At 44.3% G+C, this 27,370-nt stretch overlaps 3 protein-coding genes across 3 annotated transcripts; 1 reads left to right on the top strand and 2 right to left on the bottom strand.

The window, feature by feature from the left end:
* Positions 1 to 1,503: 1,503 nt before the first annotated feature.
* ythdc1 (YTH domain containing 1) lies at positions 1,504 to 14,237 on the bottom strand. The gene is made up of 16 exons (XM_041959490.1): positions 14,056 to 14,237; positions 13,351 to 13,452; positions 11,375 to 11,691; positions 10,667 to 11,075; positions 10,430 to 10,492; positions 10,229 to 10,332; positions 10,018 to 10,126; positions 9,803 to 9,920; positions 8,069 to 8,153; positions 7,839 to 7,993; positions 4,495 to 4,574; positions 2,857 to 2,893; positions 2,686 to 2,725; positions 2,493 to 2,558; positions 1,990 to 2,181; positions 1,504 to 1,865 (listed from the first exon to the last, which is right to left on the bottom strand). Exons 1-16 carry the CDS (start codon positions 14,081 to 14,083, stop codon positions 1,677 to 1,679), a joined length of 2,094 nt encoding a protein of 697 aa, XP_041815424.1. The 5' UTR covers positions 14,084 to 14,237; the 3' UTR covers positions 1,504 to 1,676.
* A 3,684-nt stretch (positions 14,238 to 17,921) lies between these two features.
* ufc1 (ubiquitin-fold modifier conjugating enzyme 1) lies at positions 17,922 to 18,899 on the top strand. The gene has a single exon (XM_041959496.1). It carries the CDS (start codon positions 18,052 to 18,054, stop codon positions 18,565 to 18,567), a length of 516 nt encoding a protein of 171 aa, XP_041815430.1. The 5' UTR covers positions 17,922 to 18,051; the 3' UTR covers positions 18,568 to 18,899.
* A 219-nt stretch (positions 18,900 to 19,118) lies between these two features.
* fktn (fukutin) lies at positions 19,119 to 26,986 on the bottom strand. Its single transcript, XM_041959493.1, has 10 exons — positions 26,748 to 26,986; positions 25,822 to 25,878; positions 25,386 to 25,586; positions 25,075 to 25,221; positions 24,847 to 24,977; positions 23,540 to 23,672; positions 23,148 to 23,277; positions 21,597 to 21,730; positions 19,972 to 20,096; positions 19,119 to 19,820 (listed from the first exon to the last, which is right to left on the bottom strand). Exons 1-10 carry the CDS (start codon positions 26,847 to 26,849, stop codon positions 19,607 to 19,609), a joined length of 1,374 nt encoding a protein of 457 aa, XP_041815427.1. The 5' UTR covers positions 26,850 to 26,986; the 3' UTR covers positions 19,119 to 19,606.
* Between the last annotated feature and the right edge of the window lie 384 nt (positions 26,987 to 27,370).

Genomic DNA, 27,370 nt, shown 5'->3' with positions numbered 1-27,370 from the left:
TTTGTAAATTGAGAGTTTTTGTTATTAAACCGGCTTCGAGCCTTTTGATTTTTCTGAGTGTCTGAGAGTGTTCATTTGAGTCCGGCCTCCTCAGCGCTCTGATAGAAGGCTGTGTTCGTGAAGAAGAGTGCAGTAATGACGTACAGAGAGGAAGAGCGAGTGCAGATGAAGTCATGTACACTGTGTTAGCAGTGAGTAGAGAGTTCTTGAAAGTTCGCTTGTCTTCGTCAACATTGTTAGCATCTGTTGTAGCCCGCAGGCTGCAGCAGTGTTTAACATTGAGGACTCATTTGAAACCACTAAAGAACCAGAGCAGATTCATGTCGTCTCTCATAACCAGAGCTAGCCTTAACTACATACTGCGACACAAGCTCTACAAGCTGGTTCTGTGTTACAGGAAGTCCTTTTCCGCTGTGAGCTGCATTGGTATGTGAGGTAGATGTACTTAAACACAGGCTGCCTGTACTTATATAATACTCTTTGGGTTTCCACTAAAGTTTATTATGTCAGTATGTCTGGTGGTGGAAGTCGCTGTTTTCTGAATCAAATAACTTTTCAGTGGCTCAGCTCCTTTATTGATCAGCGTCCACACAAGGTTCTGTTCTCCGTCCTGCGTTGGAGTGAGCGCGGTCTGGATTCACCTTCCGCTGCTCGCCCTCACCTCCAGTTCGTGTTGGATCGTCATTTCTGCGTCTTTCTTTACTGAATTAAAGACATTGTTCATCATTGACCTCCCTGCCTCGCTGTCTCTGTGCAGCCTTTTGGTTTTGATTGATGATCGACGCCTTTGAGGGCGATGAAGAGCGCCGGGGTGTACCCCTCCCTGAAAGAGTGAGCTTTTCACAGCTCGCTTCTTTCAGCAGGAGAGCTTCAGTCATCTCAGGCCGTGTCGCCGTGTCGGAGCACTAAACCCAACAATATTTTATATTTTTGACATTAGAAAAGTGCTCCAGCATCACTGTTCAGTATAAAGCAGTGAAACCTGTAGAAATTCAAAGACCGTCACGAGCTCCACCTCGCTGTACAGAGGCGGAAACTTTCTTTTACCTTTGAGACGGGGTACGAATAAACTGAAGTTTCACAGGAAGCAGATTTTCTTTCAATTAAAGAAAACAAAACAGAATAAGGCTGATGTGTCAGCAGCTGGAGTTCAAAATAACACATCGAGATTCTCTTCACACTGACTCACTGATGAGTCAGTGATGAGTCAGTGATGAGTCGCTGATGAGTCAGTGATGAGTCACTGATCAGGAAGTAAAAACGACTAAAATACTGAAATACGTCAAAAAAAAAAAAAAAGCTCTACAGAGAGGATTGTGGGAAATGAAGCGTGAAGGCTCAGGAGAAATTACAGGTGTTGAGTTTACTGAAGTTAGTTCATTGAATTACGTGTTGTTAATGTGTGCAGAAAGGTGTCACTCTGCTGTGGTGTCACTTCCTTTTTGACACACGATCAGAAAAACGTGATCAAACTCACCACGAATCTCCAGATTCTTATTTTTCATATTTTATTCACATAAAAACTGACGGTGCAGTTGATGATGTCATCACATAGCTTGTATTGTTAACCAGAATATTCAAAATAAAATAAAAAAACACACAAAAAAAACAGCCAAAATAATTTCTGCTGTCAAAATAAAAGCACCTGCAGGCTGACAGGATGTGACATCATCAGATCACCTTCGGTACCGCCCCCTCTCCTTGTCCCTCTCTCTCTCTCTGTCTCTGTCCCTCGCTCGCTCCCTCTCCCTGTCGCGGCGTACTCCACCGCGGTCGCGTTCCCGTTGACGCTCGCGTTCACGCCGGCTGCTCACCACCGCCTGCGTCCGCCGCAGGAAGTCATCCACGCGCATGTCGTAGTCGTGCTGCATGATGGGAGAAAAAGCAGAGGAGTGGGAGGTCAGATGCTGCCGATTAAACACAAATACACACCCCGTAATGACCGACAGGAAGTCTGTAGAAGGACAGCGGGCTGGACGGCGTGCTTACCGGGCTGGACGTGAAGGCACGGTGTTGCGGTGCTCGCTGCTTGTCTCTGAAGCGAGGGGGCGGGGCTTCGTGCGGCGGCAGGGGAGGGTGGTGGTGGTGATGGTAGGCCTGGTGAGGGGGAGGTGGGGGGTGGCTGTGGTGGTAGTAAGGGGGGTGGTGGGGGGGTGGCTGCTCCACGCCAGGGTACGCTGCCTGATGACATGAATATGACATCATCACATCATTAGTGGCGACATCATCAGAAAACACTCCAGAAACTTTCATTGCTACGCAGATGATAAACAGTTATATACAACAGTCTGTCTCTGCCCCCCCCCGTCTCTCTCTCCCCCTCCCTCACCAGGTGTCTGCTCATGAGGGAATTGTTGGGTCTTTGGTCTGGACCTGTCTGTATGGACGGCGTCCTGAGACAACTCGGGCTGTGATTTGGCGCTTTATAAATAAAGCTGAATTGAATTGCCGTCCGTAACCTAATCAATTAAGAGGATCAATAACAGTCATACCAGAGTCTGCCAAGGGGCGGGAGGACCGATGCTGTGGTGATAATCCCTCATGTAGTCGTTGTAAGACTGAAAGAGGAAACACACAGGTGAGCATCTGAACGCACCTGAATGTACCGCCGTACCGAACAGTTTCTACTGGAGCTAACAGGCTAACAGGACAAAATAAAGCTAAGCTAACACGCTTGTGACTCACCCCATTGAGAAACACATCTCGTCTCACGCTGGAAAACCGTCTGAAAACCAAAAAATATTCATGTTAAGTTTTTATCTTCATGTTGAAAATTATCATTTGACTAATAACAGCTGCTGTAGCTCCGCCCACTTCCTGCGACCCGTTTCAGGTGAGTGACGACGTGTATCTCACCTGTCCACCGGCTGGTTACGAAGGTCCTGGATGAACCCTGGAAATCAAATATATTCTTCTGTTAAATTTTAATTTTCAAACACTTGATGAGCTGAGCAGCAGGCGAAAAGAACAAAAATCAACTTCACATCGAGCTTTCGCACAAAGAGAGAAAAAAGTTTAAATGATAACAATAAGAGTGAAACACAAAGAACGGAACAGTTTCAAAAGCAGGAATCAGATGCTGGAGCTGCAACACAATAATGATCCCACTATAAAAACAGTCACCATTACATTTCAGAAGAAGAAACTTCAAAAAGCATTTTTAAATATTCAGTATACAACTAGAATAAACGTCGTTTTAAAATGTAATACTCAAAAAAGATCCCACCAGTAATTATATTAAGAAACTTTCTCTGAACGATGAGCAAGAATCTCAAAGTAATCAGAGGCTTCCTGTTGTTGCCATAGCAACAGAACGGGCGAGCGAGACGAGGCCGAGCCGACCCGGACGGACGCCGTCGCTGAAGACTACGAATAAATTAAAGTGAACTTTCAATGTTCGGACAAAAGTTTCTCATCACAATAAACTGCAGGATCTTTTTTTCAGGCTGGAACACATTTAAAGTACTGACTGGAACATTTAAAGTACTGACTGGAACATTTAAAGTACTGACTGGAACATTTAAAGTACTAACTGGAACATTTAAAGTACTGACTGGAACATATTTAAAGTACTGACTGGAACATATTTAAAGTACTGACTGGAACATTTAAAGTACTGACTGGAACATTTAAAGTACTGACTGGAACTGACTGGAACATTTAAAGTACTGACTTGAACATTTAAAGTACTGACTGGAACTGACTGGAATATTTAAAGTACTGACTGGAACATATTTAAAGTACTGACTGGAACATTTAAAGTACTGACTGGAACTGACTGGAACATTTAAAGTACTGACTGGAACATTTAAAGTACTGACTGGAACTGACTGGAACATTTAAAGTACTGACTTGAACATTTAAAGTACTGACTGGAACTGACTGGAATATTTAAAGTACTGACTGGAACATATTTAAAGTACTGACTGGAACATTTAAAGTACTGACTGGAACTGACTGGAACATTTAAAGTACTGACTGGAACATATTTAAAGTACTGACTGGAACATTTAAAGGACTGACTGGAACATTTAAAGTACTGACTGGAACATTTAAAGTACTGACTGGAACATTTAAAGTACTGACTGGAACATTTAAAGGACTGACTGGAACATTTAAAGTACTGACTGGAATATTTAAAGTACTGACTGGAACATTTAAAGTACTGACTGGAACATATTTAAAGTACTGACTGGAACATTTAAAGTACTGACTGGAACTTTTAAAGTACTGACTGGAATATTTAAAGTACTGACTGGAACATTTAAAGTACTGACTGGAACATTTAAAGTACTGACTGGAACATATTTAAAGTACTGACTGGAACATTTAAAGTACTGACTGGAACATTTTAAGTACTGACTGGAACTTTTAAAGGGACGAGTGTCGTCACAGTATTTATACAAAGAGCAGCTCGTTTCACAGTTTACACTTTCAAATAAAAACACGTCAGTTTGACTTTTTAACCATAGATGAAGTTTTCGGATTAACGACCTGCTCGCTGGTTGAAGTCAGGCGGACCGTCGGCTCGCGGTCGCTTCCTGCCGTGAAGGTCGTACTCTTCGGGACGACGCCTATGTAGACAAGTCGATAAGTAAGACGCACACGAGCACACAGTACACACTCACACAGCCGTTAATACACACTGGAAAAGTCACTCAGGTCAAATTCAAACAGAAGAAGAACAAACCTCCCAGTTACCAATGAACACAAGTCTCTTCAGTTAATAAAACTCCAGGTCACAGGTGTCGACAGGTGTTCAGCCAGAACTTCCTGTTTACATTTAACATGACATGTGTCCACCTGAAGCACCAATCACACGCTGAGTTTTCATACTTTCTATAAATACTAAAGTATCTTTGACTTCTGCTGTCTACTGGTCCTTGTTACTGGTCCTGCTCTGTCTACTGGTCCTCGTTACTGGTCCTGCTGTGTCTACTGGTCCTCGTTACTGGTCCTCGTTACTGGTCCTGCTGTGTCTACTGGTCCTGCTGTGTCTACTGGTCCTCCTTACTGGTCCTGCTGTGTCTACTGGTCCTGCTCTGTCTACTGGTCCTCGTTACTGGTCCTGCTGTGTCTACTGGTCATATCTATTGGTCACATCTACTGGTCCTGCTGTGTCTACTGGTCTTCTCTACTGGTCCTGCTGTGTCTACTGGTCTTCTCTACTGGTCCTGCTCTGTCTACTGGTCTTCTCCACTGGTCCTGCTGTGTCTTCTGGTCTTCTCTACTGGTCCTGCTCTGTCTACTGGTCACATCTATTGGTCTTCTCTACTGGTCCTGCTGTGTCTACTGGTCTTCTCTACTGGTCCTGCTGTGTCTACTGGTCAGATCTACTGGCCCTGCTGTGTCTACTGGTCAGATCTACTGGTCCTCTCTACTGTTCCTGCTGTGTCTACTGGTCTTCTCTACTGGTCCTGCTGTGTCTACTGGTCTTCTCTACCGGTCCTGCTGTGTCTACTGGTCTTCTCTACTGGTCATATCTACTAGTCCTGCTGTGTCTACTGGTCATATCTACTGATCACATCTACTGGTCCTGCTGTGTCTACTGGTCATATCTACTGGTCACATCTACTGGTCCTGCTGTGTCTACTGGTCCTCGTCACTGGTCCTGCTCTGTCTACTGGTCCTGCTGTGTCTACTGGACATATCTACTGGTCATATCTACTGGTCCTGCTGTGTCTACTGGTCATATCTACTGGTCACATCTAGTGGTCCTGCTGTGTCTACTGGTCACATCTACTGGTCCTGCTCTGTCTACTGGTCTTCTCTGCTGGTCCTGCTGTGTCTACTGGTTTTCTCTGCTGGTCACATCTACGGGTCCTGCTGTGTCTACTGGTCTTCTCTACTGGTCCTGCTGTGTCTACTGGTTCTTGTTACTGGTCCTGCTGTGTCTACTGGTCTTCTCTGCTGGTCCTGCTCTGTCTACTGGTCTTCTCTACTGGTCCTGCTCTGTCTACTGGTCTTCTCTGCTGGTCCTGCTCTGTCTACTGGTCTTCTCTGCTGGTCACATCTACTGGTCCTGCTGTGTCTACTGGTCTTCTCTACTGGTCCTGCTGTGTCTACTGGTCCTTGTTACTGGTCCTGCTGTGTCTACTGGTCTTCTCTGCTGGTCCTGCTCTGTCTACTGGTCTTCTCTACTGGTCCTGCTGTGTCTACTGGTCCTCTCTACTGGTCCTGCTACTTTCCCAGTACATCGTTCCTTCCGTTTTAAACAGTAGTTCAGTGTCAGTGTTTGATGGCCAACCCAGAAAAAGACACATTTTGACTCACACATACAATAAAAAAAACAAACAAAGAAGAAGAAGCCTCTTAAAGGGACAACATACCGCTTCTGTTGTTTATGTGGGGGGGCTGTTTGTTTTTGATTAGAAAAAGAACAGTTTTTCTCCTCATCAGTCCATGTTAAAGGCTTTTTAAATAAACCCTCTTATTTTGAAAGGGTGGGGGGGTGGGGGTGATGATGATGATGATGCAGTCCTGCCAATCAATACACAAAGCCCTGCCCCTTCTCAGCACAGCCCCACCCACTCCAGACCAGCAACAGTCCTTAAAACGGAAACCACAAAACTTTTTTCCCGTCTTTTTGTCGCTCCGTCGTTCTGGATTCTTATTTTTCTTTCCTTCCCTCCTCCTCCTCCTCCTCCTCCTCCTCCTCCTCCTCTTCTCCACTCACACACTTTCATATTCAGTTCATGAAAGAGAGCAACACACACACACCTACAAATACCAACAGTCTGTGGTTGACAACAAGATCTCAGTCCTGATTCAGTGTGTGTGTGTGCTGGGGGAGGAAGTGGGGGATTATACAACTGTCTTTTCATGGAGGGGGGAGGGGGTGAGGTCACCATTTCTCAGTCCAAGGTTTTTTGTTTTTTTTTAATTGAGTCCATCTTTTCCGTAAATGTATTTCTGTAATTTTACCTCATTTGAAGTCGGGAAACCTCGGCCTCTCTGACACATCACAAACTCTAATTGGATATAGTCCAGAGCCACGCCCCCCTCAGACACACCCAACTCTCTCATTGGATAAAGTCCAGAGGCCGCAGCCCTGCTTGACCAAACTGCACCACCTTCTCAAAGAACCAGAATCAGTCCACTGGGGGCTCGCAGTCCCTCACCTTCTCTCGCTCTGTTTTAGTTTCACCTCACTCGCCCCTCCCTCACCCACCCCCTCCTCCGTCAGTCCAGCCAGTGATGCTTGTCCTTTCTGCTTTTATTCTGAAAGGGTCAGCCACAGTCCAGCTAAGGGTAAAACATTTTGATTTTTTAAACTTCCGAAGTACGAAGCTCCTGCAAAGAAAAAGAGCTTCAGAGGAGAAATTTAGATACAGCAAAATTTTTTAAATTCAATTTCTTATATCTCAAGTAGCACCTATTAAGATTTTAAAAACTAAAAAATATACTGAAATGAGATTGTCAAAAGACAAATGCAAGCTAAAATGTGCACCTTGTTGCTTAAATTAAAAAAGACTTTTGAATGAATTAATAGTTATTAATATTAGACTTAAATTGCATTCAAAATTACTCAACTTTGAGCTAATCTAAGACTTCCTGACTCGAGCCGTTAACGAGGATCAGCCTGCTGAGGAATTACATTTCCTGCCTGATGTTTTTAGGACTTCAACCAAAGAAGCCGCTTCATCAGCCCACTCCGGTGGAAAATTCCAGACTTGAGAAACGACAATAACTAGAGAACCAGCAACGCTGGCAACAGGATAGCTAGCCGCTGGCTAAAGGCAGCGGCCGTCTCCGTCATCTGGCCGCAGGTGGCGCCTTGGTCGCAGCGGGAGAAGAAGAACAGGAAGCGGGAGGAGGTTGATTGGTGATTGGCTAACCTTCCCGGTTCGCGCTGCGGCGGTCGACCCCGAGGCCGCGGCTCCGACGGCGTCCTACGCTTGTGACGAACTCGCCGAGCCACTTGGTGAATGTCCACCCTCTCGTCCAATGGAAATAGGGCACAGAGCTGAGCACCAATGTCAGGTTGGATCTCCTGAAAGAGTAAAAACAAAGTCAAAACGTGTCACGCAAACACAAAAAGAACGAGAAAAAATGAAACTGAGCGGACCTGTCCATCGCGTCCGATCTTGACCGGCTTGTGCTCGTTCCAGGGGTTGGACAGATGTGCGGTTTTAGTGAAAGGAAGCTCCATCCTGTAAAAAAATTAAATCAGTGTGAAGCAGCCAGCAGGGCAACATTTGACTGAAAAACACATCTAAGACCTGAAGCAGGTCACAACTTCTTCACCTTCCAAAGCACAGAGCAGGTGAGAGAGTAGATATTAGATACAGAGATATGATTAGTAACTAACTTATTTCATACAATACGAGTTATACGAGAACAAAACACTTTCCAAAAGACCGACAGGATATCCTCTGTGCAACTGTGTGTCAGCAGAATACAGTACGAAAACCTGAGGGGGGGCCATTCACAGGTCCAACCTCAAACTCTTTGGTTATCCGTCTTATTAGTTAACAATATCCTGACACCTGGATTGTCCATAAGAAAGTCAGTGATGGAGCACTGGTGGTTTATGAGTGGACCTGGTATCAGAAAGTGTTGTAAAGCTGAAGAGGGAGGCGTTTTGGGCTCGGTCGGCCCCGGGAACTCTTCAATCAAAAGCCAGAAGGACCGCAGCTTTATGGTAGAAGTGAAAGCGATTACTGCCTCACAGTCGTATCCCCTCCGCCAACCAGGCAAGTCGCAGTTTACATCCATGTCTGTCCAAAGTCATGATAAACGTAATGAACGTGTACTTTGGAGGAGTTTTAATTAAAGGTATTCAGAGTATTTGCTGGTGAGAAACATGCTGTCTTCACTCAGAGACTCTTCATCCAGAGGAGGACAGAAGCTCGACATCAGCAGAAGCAAAGAGCTTGTGGTGGACTACAATGCTTCAAATATGGACATTGCTGCAAAGAAGCTTATGTTACAGTGAATCTGACCTTGTGTTTTGTGAGATCTCTGTAACCTTTGACCAGCGAACTCTAACCAGTTCATTCTTTTAAGTTAATTCAGTTAAGTCTCTAATCAAATTTCCTCCTTGCGTTCCTGAGATATCAGGTTCAAAAGAAAGGGACAGACGTGAGGTTACGGTGACCGTTTTCATCATTTCATCCTCAAGTACAAATGAATGTTGAGACCCCCCGTTGAGCAGGATGGGATGGGATGGGAAAGCTGTGGCAGGATTCACCCTGAGATGGTAAAGTCTCTGAACACTGTGTAGCAAACAGACAGCTGATGTGGATTCTGGCCTGGTCCTGGATCACCGGACCAGATGTTTACTCTTGCAGGGATCCTGGAGGTATCATGAGAGGTTGTGCATCCAGTCTACATGTGCTTTGTGGACCTCAGGGTATCTTGTGGGGATGCTGTGGTGGTATGGGTACCAGGACTCCACCAGGGTGATTCTTGTCACATGTATGCAGCAGTTTGTGATTTTCACAAACAGAATCTGAGGGTGCCGGCGAGGCGTGTAGACCGGTGGTTTCGTAGGACTGTATCTCTGCAGATGATGTGGTTCAGTCAGCCCCTCCCAGTCTGACACCAAAGTACTGGAGAAGAATGGTTTCCTTCAGGTTGGAGTGGGTCACTATCATAGATGAACGCGTGTCAGGGTCTTATTCACCAGTGAGGTTCAGATGGAGCTGATCCTGGAGGTGAGAACCTGGGTTCTCCAGTAGTCCTACATTGTAGTCCTGGATACATTTCACCAAACTTGCACCATGCAAAGATGTGTTTTACAGGATGAGATCATTTCCTCTGATGTTATTTTTACTTGTGAGCCAAGAACGAATTTTACCTGCAGAGCCAGTCGATCTTGAAGACTCCACCCAGCATCTTGGCGTTCATGCCAGCAGGAAGAACCCAGTGGATTGGAGATCCGCCATGATGAGACTCTGATGCCAAACGAGCAAAGCCTAAAGACGACGCAGACGAGACAAAGGAGGGTCATTAATTTAATCGTTGCGTTAATATTCGAGTAGTGTTTGGAAATGAAAACGTCAATGACTGAACCTTGGAATTTGCCGCTCTCCCTGACAGAGAAGACGAGGACGACACTCCGCGCCGAACGGAAAGCTGCGTTCAGCTTCTTCTCGTTCACCGGCAGCGTCGACCAAACGCCCTGAATGTCACAGATTATTACACAGACATCAGACTGCAGGTGCCCATTTAATGAAAACAAGAATAAAACAGACAACAGGTGACCACTTAAACATCAGCTCACCTTTGCTTTAGCCAGGGAGACATTCTCGTGGTTGTTGCTCTTGATTAGGAAGAACCGAGCATCTCGCAGGATGTACCGCAGCTTACTGGTCGGAGTTAGCGTCTCTGGGTGAACGCCACACGGTAAATGTTAGCAGCACTTTCAAAGAAGAACTCTGAAACACTTACAATCAGTAATAAACAATAAAAATGGCTGCCTTACTCTCCATCCCTTTGCGAACAGCTCGGACGGATGATGACAGCTTCTCCCGCTTCTTCTCTGAACCTTTCAAAACAAAAGCACAGAATTTAATCACAGTTACAACCACTAATAAGTGCAGGTTTTGTCGAGTTACAGAATGGTAACAATAATATACTCATTTCATTCTTACACTTTATCACACTTCACTTCATGTTTGTGCTTTAAAGATATGTTTGGAAAAGACGTCATCACGGTTACCTGAGGCCTCAGAGGCGGAGCCCGAGTGCACAGACTCGCCGTCGTCAGAGAAACTGACGGAGGAGGCGGACCGCGAGTCGCCGGCCTCGCTGCGAGTGTCATAGTCGTTTCCCTCGCCACCGCGGCGCTCATACTCCTCCTCTTCCTCCTCCTCGTCCTCCTTCTCTCCTTCCTCCTCCTCGTCTTCCTCTTCTTCCTCCATGCCTTCCTCTTCTTCTTCCTCCTCGTCCTCCTCCTCATCCTCCTCCTCCTGATCGTCCTCTTCTTCTTCCTCTATGTGGGAGGCGGCAGCAGAAGAGCTTCCTGACCCCGGGTCGGAGCCGTACTCTGCCGCCGCCGCCTCCTCCTCTGATTGGTTGTCCTCCTCATGGGGGGAGGGGCTCGCCCGCCGTTCGTCACGTCGCAGCTTCTGAAGACAAACAGGAAATGAAATGATTTGTGGTCAAACTGAAAGCTGGCTGGCTGTAAAGAAGTGGTTTGTACTGTAAGTGTACATGTGTACTGTATGCATACTGTAAGAATAGTAGTAGTAGTATCAGTACCTTGCCTAACCCCTTCATGCCTCTCTGGTAGTCTCAGTACGGGCAGTATTTTATCTGTTTATCGGTTACCATTAGCGTATTGTAAGTGTAGCATGTACGTAAAGGGTATGTTCTGTGACTGTACTGTAAGTATTATTATTGGTAATACTAGCAGTATTAGCAGTACCTGGCTCAGACCCTCCAACCCTCTCTGAGACTCTCTGCGTCGTACATCTTCTCCTCCACGGCTCCTGGTCACCTCACGGGCTCCTCGCCGCCCCTTTCGTTCTTCATAGTATTCATGGCGGTAGCCACTGGCGGCGGTAGCAGCCGTGGCAGCGTGGCGGCCGCGGGGGCTGGTCACCGCCTTCTTTGAGGAGGAGGAGAGAGGCGGACCCAGGGCTCTCTTATTGGAAGAGGAAGACCGGGAGGGGGCGTGACCTGATGACGAGCGGAGTCTCTTCAGGTCCTGACTGTCGGAGCGCTCACTCTTCCTCTTTGTTCCTGACAGACAGAACAAAGGGTTTAGATAACACGCATGATTATTTAATATCAACAGTAGTATTAAGTAGTATCAGAAGTAGTAGTATCAGAAGTAGTAGCATCAGTAGGACCCTTCTTGTCTCTGATGTCTCGTTCAGTCTCAGGGTTGTATCAGTAGTATCAGTAGTAGTATCAGTAGTACCTTTCTTGTCGCTGATGTCCCGTTCTGTCTCGGGGTTGTATCAGTAGTAGTAGTATCAGTAGTAGTAGTAGTATCAGTAGTACCTTTCTTGTCGCTGATGTCCCGTTCTGTCTCGGGGTTGTATCAGTAGTAGTAGTAGTAGTAGTATCAGTAGTACCTTTCTTGTTGCTGATGTCCTGTTCAGTCTCGGGGTTGTATCAGTAGTAGTAGTAGTATCAGTAGTACCTTTCTTGTCGCTGATGTCCCGTTCAGTCTCAGGGTTGTATCAGTAGTAGTAGTAGTAGTAGTAGTATCAGTAGTACCTTTCTTGTCGCTGATGTCCCGTTCTGTCTCGGGGTTGTATCAGTAGTAGTAGTAGTAGTAGTAGTATCAGTAGTACCTTTCTTGTCGCTGATGTCCCGTTCTGTCTCGGGGTTGTATCAGTAGTAGTAGTATCAGTAGTAGTAGTAGTATCAGTAGTACCTTTCTTGTCGCTGATGTCCCGTTCAGTCTCGGGGTTGTATCAGTAGTATCAGTAGTAGTAGTAGTAGTAGTATCAGTAGTACCTTTCTTGTTGCTGATGTCCTGTTCAGTCTCGGGGTTGTATCAGTAGTAGTAGTAGTAGCATCAGTAGTACCTTTCTTGTCGCTGATGTCCCGTTCAGTCTCAGGGTGGTATCAGTAGTAGTAGAAGTAGTAGTAGTATCAGTAGTACCTTTCTTGTCGCTGATGTCCCGTTCTGTCTCGGGGTTGTATCAGTAGTAGTAGTATCAGTAGTACCTTTCTTGTTGCTGATGTCCCGTTCAGTCTCAGGGTTGTATCAGGAGTATCAGTAGTAGTAGTAGTAGTAGTATCAGTAGTACCTTTCTTGTCGCTGATGTCCCGTTCTGTCTCGGGGTTGTATCAGTAGTAGTAGTAGTAGTAGTATCAGTAGTACCTTTCTTGTCGCTGATGTCCCGTTCAGTCTCGGGGTTGTATCAGTAGTAGTAGTAGTAGTATCAGTAGTATTATCAGTAGTACCTTTCTTGTCGCTGATGTCCCGTTCAGTCTCGGGGTTGTATCAGTAGTAGTAGTAGTTTCAGTAGTATTATCAGTAGTACCTTTCTTGTCGCTGATGTCCCGTTCTGTCTCGGGGTTGTATCAGTAGTAGTAGTAGTAGTAGTATCAGTAGTACCTTTCTTGTCGCTGATGTCCCGTTCTGTCTCGGGGTTGTATCAGTAGTAGTAGTAGTAGTTTCAGTAGTATTATCAGTAGTACCTTTCTTGTCGCTGATGTCCCGTTCAGTCTCGGGGTTGTATCAGTAGTAGTAGTAGTAGTAGTATCAGTAGTACCTTTCTTGTCGCTGATGTCCCGTTCAGTCTCAGGGTTGTATCAGTAGTATCAGTAGTAGTAGTAGTAGTAGTATCAGTAGTACCTTTCTTGTCGCTGATGTCCCGTTCTGTCTCGGGGTTGTATCAGTAGTAGTAGTAGTAGTAGTATCAGTAGTATTATCAGTAGTACCTTTCTTGTCGCTGATGTCCCGTTCTGTCTCGGGGTTGTACAGCTCGTCGTCCTGATCCGGAGCCTCAGTCAGAATATCTTCCAGAACGTTCAGCTCTCCGTCTGAAACGACAACAACACGTGGTGGAACATTTCCGTGGGAATTAACAGGGAATAAAAAGTACATGTGGAGTTTTTTTCTCTCGCCGTATTAACCAGAAAGAAACCTTTATTTGTAAGTGGACGCTTGTCGACAGTCAATAATCAATACAAAGAACTTTATTAATCCGTTAGAAACTTCACACACGCGCATGCACACGACATACCGGCGGTCCAACAGTAAATCAGAAGTTTAGCAAAGCACAATACATGTCCAGGGAATAAAAAAATAAAAGAGTTAGCTACAAAATCAGACCGATAAATAAATCAATAATATAGAGTCAGGTAAAAGGACGATGTTAAAAATGTGTATAACATATACATGTGAAGTAATAAATAGATCAACTATTTAAAGGTTTTAATAGATGCCGACACAAAACTCGGCACGGCTCAGTATCTCTGACCTGAGGGTGGGGGGTAACTAACATATTCATTAATAAAATATCGACAAACTGATGATTATTGATCCGCAGCTGAAACATCCAACATCTACACAGAACAAAGATAGTAGCCATGCTAATGCTAACAGCTAACTGCTGCTAACAAAGCCGCCTGCTGGCGTCTCACCTTTGTCTTCGCGCCGGTCGGCCGCCATCACAGCCGCTCTGACGTGTTCGTGTCTCGCGCCCAGGTAATGCTACAGATACAGAAACGAGTTTTTACTTCATTTAAACACGAAATAAGGTGGAAAAACAGACCAATGGCAGCTGAAAGAGGGAAATGGCGGACCGAGGCTGTTGTCGTAGCTTCTTCTTCTTCTTCTTCTTCTTCTTCTTGTGGTTGGCGAACAGCATCGAGGTGAAGTACCGCCACCTGTCGGAACGGCGGCTGCTGCAGCTTCTTCTTCTTCGGATGATGATGAGTTTTACAGTGGTTAGAGAGATAGATAGATAGATAGATAGATAGATAGATAGATAGATAGATAGATAGATAGATAGATAGATAGATAGATAGATAGACTTTATTTATCCCAAGAAATAAGTGAAAAATTGTGAAATAAGACTATAAAGAACAAACTATACATAATAAAATATCAAAATAGCAAGCAGTAAAAAGATTATATACATAATAATAATAATAATAAAGCATCCACACAAGCTGCGTGGCCTAAGACATAACTTTACTGACCCAGCGCCAGGGAAATTAAGATGTTACACACAGGAATAATAGCAGGAATGAAAAGAATATGTAGAGAAGAACAAATAGACAATAAAAAGGGATACAAAATAAAAACGACTATATATATGCACACTATATGCAAAAAGAGTATCATATATTTGCACAGATGTAATGGACATTAACAAATTATGAACACAAATAACGCAATAGTGTAAACAGTAGGTTTGTGCTGTGCAGTCTTATGTTAAGCAGTGCTGGAGTTGAACAGTCTGACAGCTGTTGGTATAAAGGACCTGTAGTGTTCCCTCTTGCACAGTGGATGCAGAAGTTTTAAACAGTGACCTACAAACTCCAAAAGGACCTCAGTCCTCTCAGCAAATCTGTGTTGGTGGTCCGGTCTAGTTTGTGGTTGAGGTGACGCTCTCAGTGTCCAAACCCTGGATGCTCACCGGTGTAATCGGTGTCACAGTCTATCATCATCTCCTTTGTCTTGCTGCCGTTGATGTGCAGGTGGTTCAGTCCACACCAGCTTACAGTTAGTGATGACTTCCCTGTATTCCAAATCGTTCCCCTGTGATACACCAACGATGGCTGTATCATCTGAGAACTTCTGGAGGTAGCAGCAGTTGTGTTTAAATCAGATGACACAGTGTTTAAATGTTCCACCATGTCATTTACAGAGCAGTCACAGCTCCAGTGATCTCATATTACTAAACTTTTCTTCAGTCTGGCCTTCAAGGAAACAAAGACTAAAAGAAATTCTCTTTTAGTCTTTGTTAAGATTAGTTTGTTGTCAAAAAACACACAGTGAAGGCCAGAAAAGGTCAATCTAATCCTGAAACATTGTTGATGTTTAACCCTGTTGTTGTTAAATCCTGAATGTGACCGTGCTGATGAGCGGCTTCTTTACTTCACTTCATGATGGATAAGTTCAAAGCTGGTCAGTAAATTCTCAAGCTCCACAGTTTGAGTCCTTCTTTCTGTTGATATGAATATTCAGGTCTCCATTCTGGATTAATCTGTCATATTTAGTGATACCAAGAGCGGTCAGCTCTGAGAACTCCTGCATGAACAGTGATGAAGATCTTGGTGGCTGATACAGTCTGATGATGAGCACTGATGATTCTGCTTTGAGTTCAAGAGCCAATAATCAAATGATGTAAACTCAGCAGGTCAGTGTCCTTACAAACCTCCTCTGCTGTTCTCTCTGACCGACTGATAAGAGCCTTTCCCCGAGTTTGGAACGGGGCCCGATATGAACACACGTAGTGACCCACGGTCGACCAGTTTCTCCAGGAGCAGGTAAAAGCCTTTTCTCGGGACCTCAGATCCAGTTTTCCTTCAACATGAATGATAATGTTCTGGTCACATGATGCTCAGAGAGGCTGACTGGCAGCAGCTCTGTTCGCTCTCTGACTGATGTGTTGCTCATGGGGAGATTTTCAGTCTTTGCCAGACTCACATACCTGGTTTTGGAGGGAACATCCGAATTAAACTGCACCCATGTTTCTCCACTGGCTCTGCACAGATCTGCCAACGGTTAAGGCGACCCCCCGGGCCACAGTGGTCTGGACATCTTCACTGGATTCAGCTTCAGTTATTAAAGTTCGCTTATTGTTCTGATTTTTTTTTTGTCCTGCATTTCGGCTTTTTAAGGCTCGATCAAATGAGAGAGTGCCGTCTCAAGCTGAAAATGCCACGTGGGATCCAAGATGTCGGAAAATACCTGACCAGGACGCTCGGCGGAGGCGAGGCGGAGACTGTAACACTGGGTGGATGTGACATGTCAGATGATGAATGGTGCCTTCAGCCTTATTTTACTGATTAGCCTTAAAGCTTTAATACGCTCGTTCTTCTGTGTTTTCGCTGATTGACCCATTTGTTCCAAATATCAGGCTCGATCTGGTCTGACGATCCTCATTCACACATTTGGTAAGTTGCTGCATTTGTGATTTCAATCATTCGATTATTCATGCATGAATTGTTCATCGCCGCCCTCTTTGTATTTATTCATGGTAGCATTTAGCTGCTTAGCTCTTTAGAATGGCCCCGTTCATTCGTTAATGAATTTCTGTGTGTTCTATGTGTGACCCAAGGTCATGACCTGTTGGTTCAGGTCAGAGGTCATTCACCTGAGAGTGGTCCAGTTAATAATGATGACTCCAGTTATCAGGATTGCTGATGCTGAGTTACTCTTTCTCACAATGATTCACGCTGTCACGTCCCATCAGAATAAAACATTTAACTTCGGTCTGTTTGTCTTCATCAGACGAAGGAGGAAAAGTTTCTTTAACTCATATTACACACACGTTTAACCATTTTTCACTTGGTATTTTGATTTGAGGAGAAACTACATGAGACACATTACAGATTATACATTACACATTATTATTACACATTATAGATGATGGCAGAGCAAAATGGAAAGTGATTAAAAAGTAAAAACAGTGCAAAAAAAGATTATTGTAGAAAAAAATCTATATAGGCTGATTTTTATCGTGACCGACATTTATTTGAATCAGATGTTGAAATAAATTTCAAAAGTTTCATTGAATCATTTAACCCTCGTATTGTCTTCCCATCTAGTATAAAATAATCATCAAATTCAACTTGTTTCCAACTCATCAACATATATTTTACACTTATTTTTGTAATGTATGATATAATAGATGGAATTTATAAAAAATTACACTTCATTTTTGATAAAAAAAAACAGAAATTCTGATTATTCTGACTATGGTTTTGATCTGAGGCACATAAATTGGTGTATTACCACAGACTGGCACATGTCAAAGTTTAGTCAGGACACTGTTTTGAAATAATGTAAATTTTTTAATGGCAGCAAATAGTCACACCTGACCTGGTGTGGTTTGACTGTTTATAAAGCATGAAGTATAAATGTGTGTGTGTGTGTTTATTGTACTGACTCATACTACAATAGTATGATCCATTATACCACTTATTGAGGCCGGGTCAAAGATGCTATACATTTTAATAAAACACACAGAATTCAAAGAATACAGTCATTATTAATTTTACTTGCAAAGAACATAGTATGGAACCATCCATGTCATTTTTAAGCAATTATATGAGAGAAAACCAGAGTTATGATATGCAAACACTTGAAAACGGGTCAAAATTGACCCGAAGACAACAGGAAGGTTAATAAGCTACAGGCATGTGACGTCACATTAACAACAGGATGCGTCATCTGATTCAACGAATGATCTCAGTGATGATCAGTGAAAACACGCGGGGAGTTTTATTTTGAAAATCCAGCACAGGAAGTGTTTACGGTTGACGCAGCTTGTGCTCGGTGTCAAAGCGGAAGTCCACGTCAGAACTCGGGCACGAACTGAAGAAAAACCGAGAAGCAGGACGGAACCGTTCCACTTTGACCTCGTTCGGGTTTTAAACGGAAACTTTTTCGGTTTTGGCCACAGAATGGCGGACGAGGCCACGCGCAGGGCCGTGTCGCAGATCCCGCTGCTGAAGACGCACGCGGGGCCGCGGGACCGCGCGCTGTGGCCGCAGCGGCTGAAGGAGGAGTACCAGGCTCTGATCCACTTCGTGGAGCAGAACAAAGCCGCCGACAACGACTGGTTCCGCCTCGAGTCCAACGCGGACGGCACGCGCTGGACTGGCACGTGCTGGTTCATCCACGAACTGCTGCGCTACGAGTTCCGGCTGGAGTTTGACATCCCGGTGACGTACCCGGACACCGCGCCCGAGGTGGCGGTCCCGGAGCTGGACGGGAAGACCGCAAAGATGTACCGCGGCGGAAGGATCTGCCTGACCGAGCACTTCGCCCCGCTGTGGGCCCGGAATGCGCCGCGCTTCGGCCTGGCGCACCTAATGGCGCTGGGACTCGGACCGTGGCTCGCCGTAGAGGTCCCGGACCTGATCAGCAAGGGGCTCGTGGTCCACAAGGAGGGGCAGCGGGAGGCGGCGGCAGAGTGACGTCACCGGACGGAACGCTGAACGCTGAAAACCTGAACCTGACTGAAAACCGTTTGTGTGCGTTTAGACCGGGAGTGGAAATGGTGACAGAGCGAACAGAGTCTGGCGGAGAGTTCCCCAACACCGAGACCAGACCGGAACCGAACCGGTCAGGGATGAAGATGATGAAGACGATCAGAGCAGAAAGTGATGAAAGTCTTCCATCATTCAGGACGTTACATCAAAGCTGAAATGAACAGATGATATTTTACTGGTTTGTAAAAACAAAACGTTCTGCGCTTTGATTTCACGACAAAATAAAGTGAAGAGAAACTGAAGTTTAACTGGCGAGAGTCTTCTTTCATCAGGTTATTCAAACATTTATGTTTCTACGATGAATGGATGTTTGGTGTTCGGCTAAAACAAGTTTTAGATTCATTTTTTTATATTATAAAAGTGGATCTGTGTTAAATGTGCAACAAAAGAAAATTCTTCATGTTTCATCACAGTTAATCTGTCAATGAACAGTTGACTCATTTATTTATCAGCCGTGTGAGAATCTTTTAAAACTGAGTAGAAATAAAGTTTCAGTAGATGTATTTAACTATTGACACGTCTACGTCTAAAACGGTTATTGTCGGATGGATCATTGAAAACAGGGTCAAACAAATGCAAATCATCACGTTTAAAATCTGTCTTCCTGCTGTAGAAACAATTCATGTACATTCAGTATCAGTTCAACTGACCTGAGTGCAGTCTAAAGGTGGAATAATGCAGGGTTTTAATAAACATGAACACATTCAGCTTTTATTATGAAGGGAAACATACAGAGACTGATTAAATAACATGTAGTACATGTACTGTATGTTACAATGAGCTCTTTCATGAAGTTTTCTACAGTCTATTATTATCATGTGACTGACATCATGTGACTGACATCATGCGCTCGTCTGCAGAAAGTTTTCAGATTCTCACGTGAAAAAACAAATCAGCCAAACGTCTTTTTTTTTTTCTTTCTTCTTTATTCGTAGTTTCAGTGTTTCCTTCGTTTTGTTTCCTCTCAATAAACCTGGATAAGCTCCGCCCACTCCGCTGGAGGCCACACCCCATTTTCCTGCACGTTGCTAGGCGACGACTTCCAGTCCCAGCTCCTCACCGGGACGCTCCACGTGGCGCCGTAGTTCGCTTTCACGTAGTCCAGCGTTTCGCACGGAACGCGAACTTTGAGCTCCAGAAGCTCCGCCCAGCAGAGCGAGAACAGCGGGAAGATGTACCTGAGGAAGAAAAGAGTGAAACCGGAAGTTCCTCTTGTCAGACAGGTGATTCCAGATGTTTGCATTTTCTACCAGGTTAAATAAAGGTTTAATATTAATGCCGAATGTCGATATAACGATGAAAATATCTGACGTATTAAACGTTATTAACTTGAACTTCCTGCCGCTCTTTGCCTGCGTTCCTCCGTTCCAAACAACATCCCCCTCCTGGTAGAAAAAGAAAACGTCCAGTTTGACGTCATCACTCAGAAAGGAAAGTTCCAGACTGTCCTCCACCTGCACTTCAAAATAAAAGACACGCCAGCCTCAGAATGAATTCGTGACAACAGATTCAGAATAAAATACACATCAGTTTTCTACATTCACAAACAAACATTCACCTGCTTCACAGGACAAAGTAAGCACAGTGCTCATAAAACAATCCGGAGTAAAAGACTGTAAAGGTTTGAAGGCGGAATGGGAAGGATCAGTTGTCATTGGCCAAAGGCGACACGCCCACCGCCCAAAGGCCCGACCAACACAGAAGCAGAAAACACAGGCGGTGGGCGGCGTCCCTGCAAACCAGCACACACTACTAGAGGGTCTGCAAACAGGTGGATGCAAATCTGCAATACTAGACTCAAGTAAAAGTACTGTTACCTTAAAGGATAACTTTGGTTTTTTTACAACCTGGACCTTATTTGTAGCATTAAATACGACCATTTACTCACCCAGACAACTTTGGTGGCATTTGGAGTCGTTTTGAAGAAATTAGCCCCAGAGGAGCGGCGCGTATATCCGTATAATGCGAGTACTCGGGGCATCCATGCGCAGCCTCTATATAACGCATAATCTGCAGAAACTCGTTCATATTCCAATATTTAGTTCTGATATGCTGGTGCTATTCCCCTCTGAGCCCGTGGTGGCATGTTATCAACATCCAGTGTCTCTAGACAACTACCTCTGACGTGGATGATGTCATTTTCGACTGTTATTTTTCACAAAACGGATGAATATTTTTCCGACTCTGAGGTGGTGGACGATGACTTTGTTTACGATGGACGTCCTCACCGTTTTGAGTCAGAGTACACGGACGAGGAGCTCGTTGAAAGGAGGACGCGGAGGCAGAGAGAGGAACAGCTGGTCAAACAACAACAAACGGCTGCGCGTCCACGAGTAGACGGTAACTGGTGGTGTTCTTGTGGACAATGTTGGGCATCCCAACATGACAGATGACTCTGGAACGACGACTCCTGTGTCTCAGACGGTCTCTACACAGAAGATCGTCTGAGACACAGCGGGGTTCACGCTCAGAGTCAGTGTTCTGGTGATGAAGACATGTGATGTCTCTGTTCACACAACGTCGGTGACCATCAGTGTGGACGCTCACATCGTTTTTGTCATTCTTCTCTGTGCGGACATCACGGCTTTACTCACCTGTCTGATTACCTGTTCATATTATGACCAGTCCACCTATCTATCCCAGCATAACCAGTCCTCTCAGTCACTGTCCCAGTATGACCAGTCCACCTATTGATCCCAGTATAAGGTCTGTGGTTTATCAGGACTTTCTCATGTCACAGTTGTTTTCACTGTGTAACAGATGGGACTTGAAATGAAGTGAAGTACAATAGAAGTACAATTACTGACTTACTGACGGAAAAAAAAAACACTCAAAAAAGTACAAGTACATAAAAAGCGATGTTATCAAAGTAATGAGAGTAAATGTAATGTGCTTCTGGTTCTGCCGTCCACCATGAAACTACAAAACAAAAATGAAGAAAATTAACTTCTCACCTTTCCAAACTTGTGTTTGAGTGACAGGCCCGCGTCCCTGAACGCCGTGACGATGTCCGGCCTGAAGTCTACGATGAAAATCCCGATATCGACATCGTGACTGTAGGAGATAATACTGCACTGCCTGAACCAGCCTGCAGGGAGCGAGAGACATCCACACAGACAGGGAGAGAGAGTTTGCATGTTTTATATTGCTTTACTGTGATGCTAGCATGTTAGCATCTTACATATTTATATACTTTAATGTAATGCTTACATTACAGTGTATCATTCTATGTCGACGACAACATCATTTTCGCCGGTATTTCGTGTGTGTGATTGCAGGCTGAAGTAAACAAATCACATTTTTTTCCACTTCAGATGCAAAGTTAAATTTCGACCATTTAGAAATAAAAAACTGATTCAAACCTTTATTTCAAGCTGAAAACATTAGACAGCATGAGGCACTCGGGTGGGGCTGATGAGAGGGAGGCAAACGGTTTTAGACCGTGGAGTGGCGTGTCATGTAAAGGTGTCTGTGTTTGTTTAATCTGATTTGGTAATCTGCATCTGCATTGGTAAGCAGACAATTATTGGGTTTTGGAAACAGTGAAATTGAAGAATATAAACAATAAACAGCACCGTGGATCAAAGCAGTTGAGTGGACATGTCACACACGTGTCGAAACATCCTCACCATCAGCAACCAGGTGCCCCTGATTGATTGGCAAAAGGGGTCACAACAACGACTTCAGTCTTATGTGTTTTTAGCTGGAAATATTTGCTAGCCTTCCAGTCCTTAACGGCAGTCAGAGAATTGTGCAGAACGATCAGTTTGTCAGTCTCATCTTAAATGAGACATACAGTTGGATATCATCGGCGTAACAGGGTAAGAAATTCCTTTAAATGTGCTAATAAAATGACCTAAGGGGAGCAAATACACAGCAGATAATATGGACCTAAGGACCCAAGACAGACCCCTGAGGCACACCTCAGGAAGAGCAGCAGTTTCAGACTGCCCACTGATGGAGGCTGTCAGTCAGGACACTGGGATCTACAGTATCAAAGGGCTGTGCTCGGATCCAGCTCCAGCACTGAAACAGGGCAGCACCCACATCAGTGGACATCACCATGTCAGTTTCAGTGGAACTGATCTAAAGGGTTGTGTGCAGTGGAGATAGCAGTGAGCTGACTTTCTGTGACGTTTCTGAGGGAAAAGGCAGCTTCGATATGGACCTTTAGTTTTCGTGACGGGATGATGAAGGTTAGTTTTTTCAGAAGAGGCAGAACGACTACATGTTTAAAAAAACCTGGGACACAACCAGACTGCAGGAAGCTACAGTATTTACAGTAGAGACCAGGCTTAGACGAACAGACCCGAGCACATCTCTAAGCATGGATGTTGGCAATTTATCTACAAGTAGGTTTTGGGGGGGCAGGAGGGACAATGTTTAGCATTTTAGCATATGCAACATTATACTGTAACGCTAGCATGTCGACTTGTCTAAGTTTGAACTTCCATTTAACTATCTGGGAAATAAGGCGTTAGGAACATCTCTGGTTAGCATGTTACCCAGACAGGTGCCGCTACTGAGCCAGAAGGGGACATCCAGGTGAGTGAGGGTTCGAGCGGCCAAATGAAGCAACGACTTCGCTTTCCTCCGAAAATCCACGGCCTCCGGAGACGAGTCATCAGGGTAGAGCTACATTCACAAACAGTGGAGAGAGAGAGAGCATTTAAATTCTTCTTTTTTGGAAAATGTGAGCAAATTTGTAAATGTGTCAAAACAATCTGAACTTAAGGTCCACTTACGAGCTTTTTAAATCATCTCATTCACCTGTAATGCACCTTTTTTCACTTCCACTTTTTAAATTAATTACGATTTCTAAAACATGTCTTTTTCCACTTCCACTCCCCGTTTCATTTCCTCTCTTTCACAATAAAAGCCTTGTGTTCTCTCTGACCTGCAGAAAGTTGCGGGCATCATGGTAACGGCACTCCAGGAAGTGGGCGTGTCGATGCTCAGACAGAAAGCGGGAAACGTTGCGTGGGATTTGAACATCGAGGCCGTCCAGGACCGTCAGGACCAGCTCCGGCCTGTAGAGGGCGAACATGCACAACAAACCCATTTCATACAATTATACAGAAGTAATGTTGAATTAGATGCATTATTTCCGACAATTAGATGTAGACTGACAGCACTGAAAGCTACAAAGGCAGAGCGGCTGATCGGTGGTTAAGTATGTTAGGTAGTTGGTGTTAAAGTCTTCAGAAACGATACAGTTCTCAGGGAAAAGGACCTTATTTCTTTGGAAGTAACATTTTACCCACAGTTTTCTCCCTTCTTTAAAACTCTTTAAAAACCCATTCTGTGGTTCTGTTTGGTACTCCTATAATTTTCACATCATCATCATCATCAGTCACATCAGCACCATCAGCATCATCATCGGCATCATCATCAGCCTCATCATCACCATCATCACCATCCTCATTAGTCTCATCACCATCATCATAATCAGCAACATCATTAGTCTCATCATCATCATCAGCAACATCATCATCACCATCCTCATCAGCATCATCATTATCACCATCCTCATCAGCATCATTATCATCACCATCCTCATCAGCATCATCATTATCATCACCATCCTCATCAGCATCATCATTATCATCACCATCATCATCAGCCTCATCATCACCATCATCATCATCCTCATCACATCATCATCAGTCTCATCACCATCATCACCAGCCTCATCACCATCATCATCGCCATCATTTGTCTCATCACCATCATCATCAGTCTCATCACCATCATCAGCCTCATCCTCACCATCATCATCATCATCAGTCTCATCACCATCATCAGCCTCATCATCACCATCATCAGCCTCATCATCCCAGTCATCATCACCACCACCAGCCTCATCATCAGCATCATCATCAGTTTCATCATCATCAGTTTCATCACCATCATCATCATCAGCCTCATCATCATCACCATTAACAGCATCATCATCATCATCATTAGCATCACATCATCATCAGCCTCATCATCACCATCAGCCTCATCATCACCATCAACAGTATGTATGAGTTAGTATGGCCAGGGGCACCTCCCAGAGACAAAAGCCACCTTGATACCAGTGCTAACCCCCACCCCCCTACCCATCACAAATGCATATTAAGCTTCTCAGGTGCTGCCCACTCACTGTGACAGAAAAAACTGATTCAGCTCATGTTGTTTACACACATCAGAGGGCTTCACCTGTCGTAAGCTCCTGCATGGTGTCCATAGTCGAGCTGTTTGAAGGGAGCGAAGCTTCGATCCATGTTGGCTTTGAGGCGTAACGCTCCGTGCCACAGGTAGTTCCCGCTCCGCTCGTACAGGAACACCAGCTGAGACAAAACACATAAAACAGCCTGCTGTTTAGCATGGTCATTACATGGTTGCTATGGGTTACTAGGTGTCACCAGGCGATACCGCCCCACCCACCTGGATGATGTAACCATGGAGGCGGAACAGGAAGTGCAGGGGGATCTCCTGTCCTGATAAGGTGTCCAGACTGGCTAGTCGCGGGTCCTCTCCTCGCAGCTCCAGCAGATCGAATCCTTTCTGCTCTGCAGCCAATAGGAAGCCAGGCTGAGAGACAAAAAAAAGGAACATTTTACTAGAGAAGAAAATAAATAAGCACTACACATTATCAATAAAAAAAAAGATTATATAAAATATAAATTACATTTAATATCACTCCAAGATTCTGCTATTACACCACTTCCTCTCAGGACTGTGAACACATCACTTACGTCATATTTCCACAGGTTGGCGTGCAGAGCGAAGGACGTGACTGGCCGGCCAGTGCACAGGAAGCTGCAGTGTGGCTCACGTACCAGTCGGTCACGCTGCCGCAAAGCATCCTGGGAGAGCAGCGTCAGTGCAGTGGTGTCAGCGAGGAACAGTGGCAACCTGAAGCGCTGAGCTAATGCCAGAAACTTTTTCACCGTTTGCTGCGGAAACCAAACAGAGAGGGTAAAATGAGTTAACATTACGGCTGAGAAAACTGCTATCAGTGATGCTAACGGTGCTAAAAGGACTGCTAACAACTATGCTAACACTGAGGCTAACAGTGGTGAGAGAACTGGTAACAATAAGCCTAACAGTGCTTAGAGAACAGTGAGGCAAACAGTGATGCTAACATTTAGGTTAACAACAGTGCTACTGCTAACATTAGCTGTTACTCACCCATTGGACGTCATTGGCAGTCAGGTGACCTGTCCGGCTCAGGATGTGAGGGCCAGGCTGCAGAAGTAAGGCATGTTGGGAAATTAAAAAGTAAAAAACAGATTATTTTGAAAAACGCTGATAAAACCAACAGCCTGAACACTCACCTGTTCAGGCTGAACACTCACCTGTTCATGGTTTATCATACGCGTATTACCTTGCCAATATTGCCCACTCTCATTGAGTACTCTACCTGTCAGTACATAATGGTATTCTACTGTGACATACACATATTTATTACTGTGCAATAGCATAAATGATGTAGCCACTATATCCACCACATTCAATTTGTGTAAAGTCTCTTGGTTCTATATTTTCACGGTAATTTTTCTTATAGTTCTTTGCAGCAATATATTTATTTTTACATATTTTTCTCTTATATAGTCCTTCGTATAAAATGTACATATACATAGTCAACTTTTATTTTGTATTTCGCTGTTTCTGTTGCTATTTTTTCCAAATGCCATTACCTGCAGCCTGCAATATCCAAATTTCCCCTAGAAATTAAAAAAAAGTCTATTTTATCTTATCTTATGTTGAGGAGGAAAAATAAATAGTCTAACTGGGCACAGATCAATAATTAAGTAACACTAGTCGATAATTCTATATACATTTATTAACTTTATATTTCATATTTCTAATATTTTGTGGGCTTTGTTCCTTTTCTGTTGTTCAGCTTGACTAGAGAACCGTGACAGAAGGTAATAGCAGTGAGAAATAAAGTAGAATTTAGTTTTCAATTGGTCCATTTCAGTTTATATACACGGAAGTTGACAAAAATAGCGAACAGTTGGATTAAAAGCACATTTTATCCATAATGTTTCTCTACTTATTATAATAGCAAATAAGGCCCGTTGTTTTGTTTATTCTTGTTCATGGAGTCTCACCTTGCTGACGTACTTCCTGTAGTAATACAACTGGAACAGCAGGAACACTGAGCTGCTGACGATCAGCAGTGACAAAACGGCCGTCCGGTTCACACGAGGCATCCGGTAACCGTGCGCGGTAACCTGCACCTCATCACGTCTAAACCGAAGCTTTCTGCTGCGGACTAACGGCGGCAACACCACGCGACGGCGCGAAAAACACCGAGCTGCCAAGAAGCGCCGCCATTTTTAAAACGACACACTAGAGGACGACCCCTTCCCTTTGCCACCTTCATAATAAAAGCATGGGCCACCGCTAAGCCCTTCATAATAAAAGCATGGGCCACCGCTAAGCCCTTCATAATAAAATTTTTCCCGTACGGCCCGTCCGACGCCAGAAGGATAATTTTTATATATTTTAGAAAATCTACATTTGCCTCAGTAAGAATCAATCAATCAATGAAGAATGAAAAGCATCATTAGTTGTATATGATGTACTTGATGTGCTTGTTATTTCAACTGACACATGTATGAATCTGTAGCTTGTATTCATTTTATTCTCGGAGCCGTATTAATATATTATTGTTGGTTTTCTTTTATTTTTATTTGCTGATATAGCTGTTTTCTTTTTTCTTTGACAAACT

Source organism: Chelmon rostratus, chromosome 19, assembly GCF_017976325.1.
Source record: "Chelmon rostratus isolate fCheRos1 chromosome 19, fCheRos1.pri, whole genome shotgun sequence".
NCBI classification, from domain to species: Eukaryota; Metazoa; Chordata; class Actinopteri; order Chaetodontiformes; family Chaetodontidae; genus Chelmon; species Chelmon rostratus.
This window is presented reverse-complemented; position numbering and strand designations above follow the sequence as displayed.